The 13,871-nt window shown below is 40.4% G+C and overlaps 1 protein-coding gene across 1 annotated transcript in view; it reads left to right on the top strand.

The window, feature by feature from the left end:
• LOC125484138 (lysine-specific demethylase 4A-like) overlaps nucleotides 1-13,737 on the top strand; it is a 93,650-nt gene extending 79,913 nt beyond the window's left edge. The window contains exons 2-7 of the mRNA XM_048601536.1: nucleotides 1,665-1,768; nucleotides 4,024-4,161; nucleotides 4,627-4,904; nucleotides 6,108-6,307; nucleotides 10,480-10,793; nucleotides 13,606-13,737. Coding sequence (XP_048457493.1) covers nucleotides 1,665-1,768; nucleotides 4,024-4,161; nucleotides 4,627-4,904; nucleotides 6,108-6,307; nucleotides 10,480-10,793; nucleotides 13,606-13,737 — 1,166 coding nt within the window. The remainder of the gene's footprint in view (nucleotides 1-1,664; nucleotides 1,769-4,023; nucleotides 4,162-4,626; nucleotides 4,905-6,107; nucleotides 6,308-10,479; nucleotides 10,794-13,605) is intronic.
• The last annotated feature ends 134 nt before the right edge of the window (nucleotides 13,738-13,871 follow it).

Raw genomic sequence — 13,871 nt, 5'->3', positions numbered from 1 at the left:
ACAAAATTGGTTTGATGGTAGGAGACGAGCGGTGGTGGTGGAGGGATTGATGCTGGGTCCACTGTTTATCATTTGTATAAATAATTTGGATGAGAATTTAGGAAGCGTGGTGGTTAGTTTGCGACTGACATTAAAAGTTAGTGGTTTAGTTGACAGTGAAGGAGGTTATCTAAGATTACAAAGGCATCTTGATCAGTTGGGCCAATGGGCTGAGGAATGGCTGTTGGAGTTTGAATTGGATAAATGAAAGAGATTGTATTTTTCGTAAAGCAAACAAGGACTGGATTTATGCACTTAATGGTGGGGCCCTAGATAGTATTGTCAAACAGAGATTCAGGGGTTCAGGTGCATAGTTCTTTGAAAGTTGCAGTGCAGGTAGGTAGCCTAGCTCTGAAGATATTTAGCACACCTGCCTTTATTGCTCAGACCATTTTGAGTATAGGAATTTGGACGTTATGTTGAAGTTGTACAGGATATTGGTGAGGTCACTTTTGGAGTACTGTGTACAATTCTGGTCACCTGCTGTAGGAAGAATGTTATTAAATTGGAGAGAGTTCAGGATTTGCCAGAAATGAAGGGTTTGAGTTATAAAAATAGGCTGGGACTTTTCTCTCTAGAGTGTAGGAGATTGAGGAGTGACATTATAAAGATTTATAAAATCATGACAGCCATGGATAAGGTGAACAGCAAAGGCCTTTTCCCTAGGGTAGGGGAATTCAAAACTAGGAGTCTTTTTTAAGGTGAGAGGAGAAAGATTTGAAAGGACCTGAGGGGCAACTTTTTCACTCGGAGGGTGGTTCGCATTTCTAATGAACTGCCAGAGGAAGTGGTAGATGCAGATACAGCTACAACACTTAAAAGATGTTGGACAGGTACATCAATAGGAAAGATTTAGAGGGATACAGGCCGAACACAGGCAAATGGGATTAATTTAGTTCGGGAAACTTCGTCAGCATGGACAAGATGGACTGGAAGAGTCTGTTTCCATGCTGTACAACTCTATACGTAGAATCCCATTTTATGTAGACAAAAGGAATTTGTGCATATCTTATTCAAAATAGGGATCATGAAGACAGCCAAACTCTACTGCATTCCTAGCGCTACACCCTGACCAATCAGAATCTATCTACCAGATCTGAGAATTGATTGCTGATTAACTGTTCTTGCTACACCTTCTTGCCAAAGATGTTGTAACCAATCAGCATCCTCTTCTCAGGCTGTTTAAAGTGATGTTTCTTTCTTCTTCGACTATTTTTTGCATTCTAGTTCCGAGTGAAAGACAAGAGCTTCACCTTCTAATCACTTTACATAAGTGGAAAACAATTATAAGAGCCTTTATTTTAAAAAAAAAAAATGATTCTGACATGATAATTTCCCCCTCACTGTCTTTAAGAGTATTAGAGTTTAAAATTCATGAAAAGCAGTTTTGAAACTTATTAGAAAATATTTCTTTTGAAGTGTAAGTGTTGGAATGATTTAACAGGCATACTAAGAATTGATTGGGGAATTCAAGGTACAGTTGGATGCAAGAATGAATTTATCACTCCAATTTTTAACCAATAAGCCAAATAGCTTTTCCCTTGAATTTTGAATTTGAATTTTGTACTTTGTTGTAAGTGGTTTGGGATAAGTCTTGCTGATTTTTTTTTTAACTTTATTAATAGGCTTTTTCCCAGGTAGCGCTCAAAGCTGTGAAGCATTTCTGCGGCATAAGATGACCTTAATTTCCCCTTCAATTCTCAAGAAATATGGAATCCCATTTGATAGGGTATGTATGTCATACTACAGTAATAAGACTTGTATATTCTAAATTATTTTGGTATGTTTTTACTGGAATGGCAGAGAGGAGGATAATGTCTGTCTGCTGTTACATTCCATTTCATGCTGACTTTATTCCAGATACTTTGTTTTGGCGCTTGTTGATCAAAATAAACTAGTGAAGTTAGATTATACCAAAGCAAATAGGATGGCTATAATTTATTTTGCATTCGGCCTGCAATTTTATTGATTGCTTAGGACGTTATGAAGTTTGTGTGTAGTATGCAGCTCCACCAGGTGCAAAATAATTTTCAAAGAAAGTAACATGATTCTGGAGAGGCAGGGTGCTTTAAGTTGTAAGGCTTACCAGTAGAAACAACAGCAGAGTTTAACTATTTAACTTAAAATGAAAATTGTGCAGGTACTCATTTCAGTTGGGTTGTGAAAGTTGGTTGCCAAATAAATTTTGTTCTAGCAGTGTTCATGTTAAAACTTTATTCTCTCAGCCAATATCTGTATCTATATTCTATGAATAAGGAAATAATTGTTCTTAAAATAATTTGCTGCTGTGTTTTTTGAAAAAAAGGTTAAAAATGAGGAAGAAGTGTTTATTGTGCTCTGTGTTGTCTACTTGCTCTTAGCTGAATGTTTAAAAAAAATTAAAATAATCTCCATACAGAATTGTTGCAAGTAGTTTTCTCCTTTTAGTTCTTTAAAAGCATCTTTTTGCCTGAAATGGTTATTGTTTTTTGTTTTACATGCATTCCTTATCAAAGGAATGGTGAAGTGTTTGTGGATGTCTACTGTCCAGTTTTAGAATATATTGGAATAAATATTTATGCTTCTATTAACTTCAGCTTTACGTGCAAGTGTGCATGTGTGTGGCCAGCTGATCCTTCTTCTAGAACCACTCGGTTCCACCTGAGTAGGTATGCGCACGGTGCTGAATGACTAATTAGAGAATGGTAGCTGCAAATTTGACCCAGCAGTTTGGAAGTGCCTAATTCATACTGCTCAGATGTTATTGCACCTTTGGGCCTGGATTTTTATTGCCTAGTAGGGTGTGCAAAAACTGGAGAACTCCTACATCTGTGAATTTGACCTTTTTTAAAAATGGGCACCCAACTTCCCCTCTTTCAGTGACAGGTGGGGAATTATAGGGTATATTGTAAGTTGAGTGCAGCAACCTGAGACAAGCTGAGTAAGTGCTGGGTCTGAGGCAAGCTGGACAGGAAGTCTTTGGTGGGTCTCCAGCAATATGTCCAAAAAGAAAATAGTATCCCATCCAATCTAACCATACGGCTTAATACTCTGAACCCATCCCTTGCACCCATTCTCTTCTTCCCACCCATCACCTCTCATACGCCTGGTGCGGCATCCCCTATGCCAACCTAATCCCAACTCTTGGTTTCACACACCATGTCAAGTCACCTCATCCACTAGTATCTGTGCACACAGGAAAAAGGAGAGGTCTTATTACTTAAATTTTAGGTTGCAAACTGCACAATATTGAAGAAAGTACTCTACCATTAAAATCAATGTTTGAAATTGCTTCCAAGAAGTTTATGCATCTTTTTAGACATAAGCATCTCTCTTATATTTAACAATCCTAAATGGCACTCCCTCACCCCCTTTCTTTTGGCAAGTCTAACATACATAGTCCACATTCTGGACAGGGTACCCTGTCAGGGTGTGTATATTTCACTTCTGTAGAGACAGCTGTAACTTTAAATGGCGTGCTACTTCTGTTAAATATTTATAAGCAAATCCCTGCCTGGCTCCACTCCTACCCCATGAGAATTGGAAGTGCTATTTTCGGGGTAGAATCTGTGATTTCAGTCCACTTCCAACGTTTTCTTAACAGCAGAGACTCCTCTTCATGGTGGAAATTTGAAGTAGGAAAGAACTTGCACAGCATACTGCTCTCCTGAATATGACTAGAGTCTTGAACAGGAATGTCCCTTTAAGCAAAGCAACTTGCAAAACAAAAACACATCAGCCCAAACACCACTGCAATTTAGCAGTATTTGTAAAGTGCCGATTGAGCAGCTGCTATTCATTCTGCTCTGCTTGTGGTGGTTACTCTTGTTACCAGAAATTGGGTGCATTACTTCATTGCAAGTGCTTATACTTCAGTAGGGAAAAGACTGGAGTGAGATTTTCCTCAGCAGTTAATTCTCAACCTTGTCCATTTTTGTCTAGTTGATTGTGTATTTTCTGCACATTTTATTTAATTAATTGAATTAACTTTTCATTTGTTCATAGATAACTCAAGAGGCAGGGGAGTTTATGATCACATTCCCCTATGGGTATCATGCTGGATTTAATCATGGTTTTAACTGTGCTGAATCAACAAACTTTGCCACATTAAGATGGATAGAGTATGGAAAACATGCTGTCCTGGTATGTTTACACTTTGATGTTTGTTACTGAGTTCTGAAAATAAAACAGGTTTTCTGATTATCATTTAGCTTGAAGTTATCCAATTGGTAAAGAACCATATTTCATGAGATTATTAGGACTATTGACAGGCTTAATTTGTTGTTAACTTGCATATCTTCTACATAAAATCTATAGGAAGTTTGGGAGTAGTTACTTAACTTGCAGAAAACACTTCTCATAGAAGACCAGTATCTTTTGTGAATTGGAAGGAAATCTCCTGCAGTCTTAGTTCACCATAACAGACTTCCGGTTTCATTGTTCTTGAGCACCTCAAGTTTAGAACACAGTTATGTTTAAGCGGCTAACTTGGCATGTGCATTTTTTGATCCATAATGCAGTTGTACTGAACCATTTAAAACCCTGCCAAAATGTTCTTGGCATTATTGCATTGCTCCAACTATCTTCATTTCACTGTGTTCTATCCAGTGCTCGTGCCGGAAGGATATGGTAAAAATTTCGATGGATGTTTTTGTGCGCAAGTTTCAGCCTGAACGTTACAAGTTGTGGAAAGTAGGAAAAGATACAATTTTCATTGACCACACACGAGCCACTCCAGAAGCAGTTGAATTTCTTGGTGGAGAATTAAACTCTGTAACTGCAAAGAGTTTGAAGGACCAGGATGCTGATACTGCTGAAATGGAATTGGATGACAAAGTTGAAAAAGAAGTATCCACCCAACAGGATGATGGTGATGAAATAAAAAGGTGGAATTTTTGTTCAATGCATGTATCTGTCCAGTGCTAAACCAGCTAAATCCAGTACTGGTATAATGTAGGGAAATGCTGCTAACTCTGTTAATTACTGATCCTTTTTTTTGTTGTTGAACATGACATTGAAGAAAGAAAAATTACGTTAGACATTCTTAGCCTAGAAGCAATGGTTATCTTTTCAAGGAATGGTGCCTGTTAGTTTGTAACCTTGTGTGTCTTATGTTTTTTAGTTCAAATCTTTTTATATCAATTTTTTTCATATTATGAAATCAATTTTCATTTGAATCAAGTTTTGTTGCAATGGGATTTACTCAGTATATTTCTATAAAGAGAAAAATAATTTCCATATGATTTTACAAACATTTATTCTGGCATCACAAAGTAGCTTAATTGCCAAATCAAGATACTGACACAGCCATTCTTGTTATTTATAATTTAAATTTTCTGTTCAGCATCATCTTTTAAGATAGAATAAGATATTGCACATTTAAGACAGATGAGGAAATATTTTCTCTGAAGGTTGAGCATCTTTAGAATTCTCTTCCTCGAGGCAGTTAATGCAGAATCTTTGAATATTTCTGAGGCAGATGTCGATAGATTCTTGATAACCAAGTGAATGAAAATTTGTCGTGGATATGCAAGAATGTACAGTTGAGCTTTAAGTCAGCTCAGCATGAATGTGTTGAAAGGCAGAACAGGCTCAAGGCCAAAAGGCCTACTTGTGTTCCATGATTGTATTTTTAATATTCTTCTTTCACATCTGTTTATTTGACGTTTTAGTGTCAGACATGTTAACGTGATATCTTACTTAAGGACAATCTTCTAACAATTGGAAGTTTTACTGTAATGAATGGCTAAATTATTTCGAGTGATCAGAGCATGTATTCAAATATCGTTAAATTGTTTGTTTGTTGAGCTATCATGGGAAAGATCGCAAGTTCTTTTATTCCATTAGATGTGTTAATGCAGATGAGGAACTGTAGATTGACAAATTTATGGTTTTTTGCCAATACCAGAATATTTAGACTCCCTGGCTTAAAAATTAGACCAGCTGTGGAAAGTAAAGAAGAACATTGGTGGAATGCAGTAAAAAAATTACTTTACGGTTTAGTGTGGACTTGTTACAGTTTTCTGTTTATAGAGATCAATAGATATTTAGTGTGCTTTTGCTAATGATCATTGCTTTTCATTATTCAGTCCAATACAACATCGTATTGGAGCAAAAAGGCACAAAGTTTGTCTTGAACTGCCGCAAGAAGTGAGTGAAAATACTGCCATCCTGAAAGAATGTGAAGAGAGTAATCCTGTTCCACTAAGTGAGTCTGGAGACTCTAAGGGAATAATGAGAAAGGATGAGGAGGAATGTGGTAAAGTGGCAAGTGATAGTACTGTTCAAGGTATGATTTTATACAAACTATTCTAGTTTTTTTATTTTTCACATCTTTCAGGAGAGATAACATGATTGCAATGCTGTTTACTAACTTTTTTGAACTTGTTAATTTTTATTCGCAAACCAAGGCTATTATCTGCTTTTGTGTTTTATTTTACCGTCAACCTCTGGGTGTAAATTTGAGTTTGCTTCATGCCACCCACCAGCCTGTAATTTCACAAACAGCAAAAAAACGTGAGTGGGTTGCCCATACGTGGCCCATTGAGCTCCTCAGTGCAATTAAAGCCTTGTGGCTAGTGGATTGCTGGAGAAACCAAAAAGTTTAATCCTGTGGGTTGGGCAGTAAAGGAAAAAAGGAAACCTCTTGCTGGATCCTGGTGCAAATCAGAGGGATTTCTCCATGTCCATTCCTCTCCTTCACTAGACCACCAGCAAAACTTCAGAAGTACCTGAATGTCCACATGCATCACTGAAAGCCGCTACCTTGGTCTATCTACATTGGTCCTGCTGGCCTCAAATTGGCCAGGACCGCACCAAAGCAGGTCTTTCTCCAGATTAGAGTCTCTCTTTTATCTTGATTTTTCAAGAGCCATTTCCCAAAAATTTAGTGAGGTGAACTGGCTGAGCTTTCACACGTGGAACATGAGCACCATTGGCTGGCTAGCGTTTATTGTCTGACCTCTAGTTGCCCATGAAGATAGTGTTGAGCTGCCTCTTTCAACCTCTGAGGTCCATATTCGGTAAATAGACTGACAATGCCATTAGGGAGGGAATTCCAGGATTTTGACCAGGTGAAGAAATGCCAATTTAATTCCAAGTTGGGATGGTAAGTGACTTGGAGAACAACTTGCAGGTGGTGGTGTTCCCATGTATCTGCTTCCCTCATCCTTCTAGACAGGAGTGGTCGTGGATTTGGAAGATGTTGTCTAAGGATCTTTGAATTTCTGCAGTGCATCTTGTGGCTAGTGGATACTCTGAATGTTGGTGGTGGAGGGGGTGAATGTTGATGTAGTGCCGGTCAAGCAGGCTGCTTTGCCCTGGATGGTATTAAACTTCTGGAATATTGTTTGAGCTGCATCCATCCAGGCAAGTGGGGAGTAGTCCATCACACGCCTGTCCAGTATCTACAAGGTAAAAGTCAGGATTTAGCGAGTGAGGAGGTGTGTTTCACACTGCAGTATTCCTAGCCCCTGGCTTGCTCTTATAGCCACTGTATTTATATTGCAAGTCAATTGAGTTTCTGATCGATGCTAACCCCCAAGATGTTGATAGTGGAAGATTCAGTGATGGCAATGCCATTGAATGTCAAGGGCTATTGGTTAGATTGTCCCTTTTTTTTTGGAAATAGTCGTTGCATGGTATTTATGTAGCATGAATGTTACTTGCCTGTTTTTAGCCAAAGCCTGGGTATTGCCCAGGTCTTTTTACTTTTGAACATGGGCTGCTTCTGTATCTGAGGAGTCGCAAATGGTGCTGAACCTTGTGCCGTCATTGGCAAACATCACAACTTCTGACCTTTACAATAAAGGGGAAGGTCACTGAAGCAGCTTAAGATGGTTGGGTCTTGGAATCTACCCTGAGGAGCTCTTGCAGAGATTTCCTGGAGCTGAGTTGACTGAACTCCAGCAACCACAACCATCTTCCCGTGTGCCAAGTATGATTCCAAACAGTGAAGAATTTCAGATAACAAGGTGTAGAGCTGGATGAACACAGCAGGCCAAGCAGCATCAGAGGAGCAGGAAGGCTGACGTTTCGGGCCTAGACCCTTCTTCAGAAATGGGGGAGGGGAAGGGGGTTCTGAAATAAATAGGGAGAGAGGGGGAGGCGGATAGAAGATGGATAGAGGAGAAGATAGGTGGAGAGGAAACCGACATGTCAAAGAGGTGGGGATGGAGCCAGTAAAAGTGAGTGTAGGTGGGGAGGGGATAGTTCAGTCCAGGGAGGACAGACAGGTCAAGGGGGCGGGATGAGGTTAGTAGGTAGGAAATGGGGGTGTGGCTTGAAGTGGGAGGCGGGGATAGATGGGAGGAAGAACAAGTTAGGGAGGCGGGGACAAGCTGGGCTGGTTTTGGGATGCGGTAGGGGGAGGGGAGATTTTGAAGCTTGTGAAATCCACATTGATACCATTGGGCTGCAGGGATTCCAAGCGGAATATGAATTGCTGTTCCTGCAACCTTCGGGTGGCATCGTTGTGGCACTGCAGGAGGCCCAGGATGGACATCTTGTCTGAGGAATGGGAGGGAGAGTTGAAATGGTTCGCGACTGGGAGGTGCAGTTGTTTATTGCGAACCGAGCGTAGGTGTTCTGCAAAGCGGTCCCCAAGCCTCCACTTGGTTTCCCCAATGTAGAGGAGGCCACAATGGGTACAGCGGATGCAGTATACCACATTAGCAGATGTGCAGGTGAACATCTGCTTGATGTGGAAAGTCTTCTTGGGGCCTGGGATGGGGGTGTGGGGCAGGTGTAGCACTTCCTGCGGTTGCAGGGAAAAGTGCCCGGTGTGGTGGGGCTGGAGGGGAGTGTGGAGCAGACAAGGGAGTCACGGAGAGAGCGGTCCCTCCTGAAAGCAGATAAGGGTGGGGAGGGAAAAATGTCTTTGGTGGTGGGGCCGGATTGTAGATGGCGGAATTGTCGGAGGATGATCCGTTGGATCCGGAGGTTGGTGGGGTGGTACGTGAGGACGAGGGGGATTCCTTTTTGGTTGTTATTGCGGGGACAGAGTGTGAGGGATGAGATGCGGGAGACACGGTGGAGGGCGTTCTCGACCACTGAGGGGGGGAAGTTGCAGTCCTTGAAAAACGAGGACATCTGAGATGTACGGGAGTGGAATGCCTCATCCTGGGAGCAGATGGAGCGGAGGCGAAGGAATTGGGAATAGAGGATGGCATTTTTGCAGGAAGGTGGGTGGGAGGAGGTGTATTCTAGGTAGCTGTGGGAGTTGGTGGGCTTGAAATGGATATCGGTTTCTAGGTGGTTGCCCGAGGTGGAGACAGAGGTCCAGGAAGGAGAGCGAGGTATTAGAGATGGTCCAGGTGAACTTAAGGTTGGGGTGGAAGGTGTTGGTGAAGTGGATGAACTGTTCGAGCTCCTCGTGGGAGCACGAGGCGGCGCCAGTACAGTCATCGATGTAACTGAGGAAGAGGTGGGGTTTAGGGCCAGTGTAGGTACAGAAGAGGAATTGTTCCACGTAACCTACAAAGAATTTTCCCCTGATTCCCATTGATTCCAATTTTGCTAGGACAATTTGATGCCCCTCTGTAAAATGCAGCCTTGACGTTAAGGTCTGTTACACTCTGTCACATGGAGATGGCCTTAACCCTGAAGTTTATGGTTGTGTGGAGAGCTTGCTTTCACTATGATGTTTTGGGCAGGTAGTATGCTAAAACAGTTGAACTTGACCTCTGAAGCACTTGATTGCAGGCACTATTGAATAGTTGGCAGAAACAGAATGCCAAGTTGTATATCTTCCTCTTCCCAAGCTCCTCCCACCTAGGAGGATGTTGAGTGCCAAATGTCATTGGCCTTTAGTTCTCCACATCACTTTTCCAACTGAAATTGAAAAATTCCACAGACTAGTAATTTATGGCATTAGTATTGAAGACTTTGTACCTTTTGGTGAGATAGCATCAAAGTCTCTCGGGGAGAGATGAGGTCCTTTAATAAGAAAGTGAACCACATTTCCACAGTGCAGTTGGAAGAAGAATTCGTCTACAATTACTAGTTAGGTTTTGCAAATGCATGACAATGTTCCCAGCCCCCATTTCCAACATTAGCCCATGACTTTGGCTTCCTGCAGCTGATATTTCCCACCTGTCACTTTTGGCCAGATGCTAGTGAAATACTGAAAAATTCACAGACCTCCACATTATCTGCTTTTTTTTTAAGTTCTTTGGCTGTTTCTGGCCTCCTTTTGGATCTTTAGAGAAATATTGGAGTTTTTTGATTCCGTTCCACAGCCTGGAGTGGAGATAATCACAAATATTGTAAAGCACTTGCATATCATGTTTTGAAATAACAATCTAATACCATGAAAATAGTTTTGCGGATTACTGCCAATATCTTTTACTCTGTTTTGTTTTGCAATTGAACATATTCTGCAATACAAAGTGCAGCACATTGTTTACTAAAGTCACTTTTTTTTTAATTGAAGCCATTTAATTTTTTTTTCTATTGTTGCAGAATCAGCTTCAGCACAAGTTGAGCCACACGTTGAAAATCTTCCACGAGAAGAGAAACTTACATTGAAGCGAACCATGTCCAGCTCTGTAGACACACCTGTTACTGTGTTAAACTTCTCTGTGGCCACTCCATCACAAAATACTCCTAGCCCACTTGTGAAATCATTTGAATCCAGCTCATCTGATTCAGAGATGACAAGCACTCAAAGTTCAAGCCAAGAGAGTGCTTCAGAGGACTCTGATAATAGCCCAGACTGGAACGAGCCAGTTAAAACAAATGTTGGAACAAGCCTCAATGAACAGGATCTTGCAGAGGTATACATAGATCAAGTATTTTCCTAATGCTTGGAGGTGCGTCCCCTTTTCTCTGTCTTTAGCAGTGTATCACTCTACCCCAGAAGGCAATGTATATCATCAGTAAGTGTGATTATGATGGGGGAAAAATACTAAATGATAAAATAGCTTAAATTTAAGAATAGAGGTTACAAAGTCCTTGGAAAGTAAATGTCTTAATTGGATAGAAGAACAAAAGAATCTGGGAGAGTAGGAAAGATATCGTCGCATGCTGCCTTGATGTCAAGGATCCCTAGCAAAACTAAAGTCATTGGGAATTGAGGAGGAAAGCTCTCTGGTTAGTGTCATTTCTAAAAGGCAGTTGTGGTTGGCATTCTTCATCCCAGCCTCAGCATATAAACTATAGGAGTTCCTCAACATGGTGTCTTACACCTAGCCATCTTCTGCTTCATCAAAGACATTCACTCCATCATAATGTGGGAAATTGGGATGCTGACTGTACAATCAATTTTCAGCACCACTCGTGACATCTCAGATACCGAGTCTATGTCCATATGCAGCAAGACCTGGAAAACATCCAGGCTTGGGCTAACCAGTGGCAAGTAACATTTATGCCATAAGTACCAAGCAATAATCACTATCAACAAGAGATAATCTAACCATCACCTGCCTCTTGATTTTCAATGACTTGCTGAATCCCCCACTGTCAATATCTTGGGGGTTAGTCTTGACCACAAACTGAACTGGATCAACTAGATTGAATATGGTGAATAATTCTCTTCCTATCTCCCTAGTGCCTATTTGCCCTCTATAAGGCAAATGTCACGGATGTGACTGAATATTAAAAGTGTCAGGATGAGTGCAGCTCCAGCAAGACTCCAAGCTTGACACAACAACCACTGACAGTGGCAGTGGTGTGTACCATTTACCAGATGCACCACAGTAACTCATCAAGACTCCTCCCAAAGCACCTTTTCAAACCTGTGATTTCTACCACCCAGAAGGACAAGGGCATAAGATGCATGGGAGCACCACCTGCAAGTTCACCTCAAACACACACAATGCAGACTTGGAATTTTATTGTGTCAAAGTTACTCCTTTAAAATCCCGGAATTTCCTTCCCAAACAGCACTGTTCAGTGTTCCCACAACCCAAGACTTCAGTGGTTCAAGGAGGCAGCTCAGCACACCTCCAGGCCCTTGAAAATGACCAATAAATGTCCACATCCTAAGAACAAGTTCTAAAAAAAAATCACATTTATAATATAGTGACATCTGTCAATAAGGTCATATTAAAAGTAAAGAAGGCGTTGAAGTTTATTTTATATAGGTGTAGATTTAAAACCAAAGTTACTCTGCATGCTCATATAAAAGCCAGGTTAAATAACACTTTTCTTTAGCAAAATGCAGGGCTTGACTTTTACACAATTAACGTTTTTAAGGAAGTTGAAATCCATTCTGTCCCAACATTTCACGATCCTAGTTGTCATGTCAAACTGCTGCCACCAAAAGGAAGGTGCGTTTTGAGTCCAGAGGTGAGCAGGTGGAAAGAATGAGCAGTTGGAGTTTTTGGCTAATCGTCAGGAGTTTGACTTTGACTTTTAAACAAGGTGTACTGTTACTCTTGTACCCTGTGAATACAGTATATGTTTATATTTAGAGAGTCTTGGTTATACCATGCTGGAATACTTGCCTCTAATTTAAAATAATAGAATGACTGGAGAAGGTGCAAACAAACAATTCATAAATAGTGCCAGAACTGAGAAGGCATGTTGATCAATAGAAGATTGAACAGACTTTGACTCTTTTCTGTAGAGAACAGTAGGCTGTGGAGTAACCTGATGAAGAGCTTTAGGATTAAGAAAAATTTGAACAAATAAGTATAAAGGTGATGTTGCTACTTACAGGTGGAGAACAGAACTAGGTGCCACAAATGTAACATGGTCATAATGAATCAGTAGAGAACTCAGGAAGTTTCTTTATCCAGGAAGTGATTAGATTATGGAACTCCTTGTCACAAGAATAGTTGAGAAACCTCAGATGCCTTTGAGAGAGAGCTAAGTTTCAAAAAGAGCAACAAAATCCTGAGAGAGATGGGGACTTGTATGGACTGCAGTCAGAAGCATAATCCTGAGTTTCCAATCACCTGTCAATTTGTTTTTCTACCCCACTTCCTTTCCATTCTGCTACTCTGTTCCAGTGAAGCTGAACTAGAACTAAAGGCACAGCACAAGTTCAACATTTTCCGCTTGTAACCTGTACCTTTATTATTAGATGACAGCTGTTGATGATTCTACATTTGCAACTCTAGGCAATCTCATTTCATTTAATTTCCTTGTCCCATTTGTAACATTGCTTTCCATTATTATCCCTTCTGTCGATTTTAATTTCTCCTGCCTTATACCCCCTCTCAAATCTTTCCTTTGTTTCTTCACCTTGTATTCTGTTTCTAGATCGTACTTGGCTTAAAACTTGTTGCATCTAATTTGTTTCCAGTTTTGACAAAAGATAATTGACATGAAACTTTACAGACTCTATCTTTGTTTATTCTCTGCCCACCTTTCCCAGTTCTAAGAAAGATTAAGCTATTTACCTCAACTCTAGGTGTTAGTGTCTTTCAGAGCATATTTTGTTTTGGGAAAGTTTATAGGGATTGGGAATCAGTATCATGGCATTTTTATAGTAATTATGTTAGCATTATTCATGTATTAAGATGAAACTCAAAAGTTTTGTACAGAAGATTGTTTCTGCTTCATTCAAATTGCCCAATGCTAACATGTCACCCCTGTTCTTCAGATGGAGTGAGATAGATCTACTGTTTTGTTCTTTCGCAGATGGCCGAGCAGTATATGAAAGAAATGAAATCCAAGAAGAAAGCCAAGAGTCGGCGTCAGCCCCTTAGTAAACCACCGCGACATCATCCACTTTCTGTGGTAAAGGACTACATTAGCGATGAAGGTATGTAAGTACACTAGAACTTGACATTCAGCTATAGTCAAGAGACTTTACTGTGAAAGCTTATCAGGGACTGGATTCTACATAAGTTCATGTCAGGGGTTGAGTATGTAGCAATATTTTTGAAAATTTGGTGCCACAATTT

The sequence above is a fragment of the Rhincodon typus genome, chromosome 10 (genome assembly GCF_021869965.1).
Source record: "Rhincodon typus isolate 14 chromosome 10, sRhiTyp1.1, whole genome shotgun sequence".
In the NCBI taxonomy this organism is placed as follows: domain Eukaryota; kingdom Metazoa; phylum Chordata; class Chondrichthyes; order Orectolobiformes; family Rhincodontidae; genus Rhincodon; species Rhincodon typus.
Note: the sequence above shows the minus strand (reverse complement) of the source record. Positions and strands in the feature narration are given on the sequence as shown.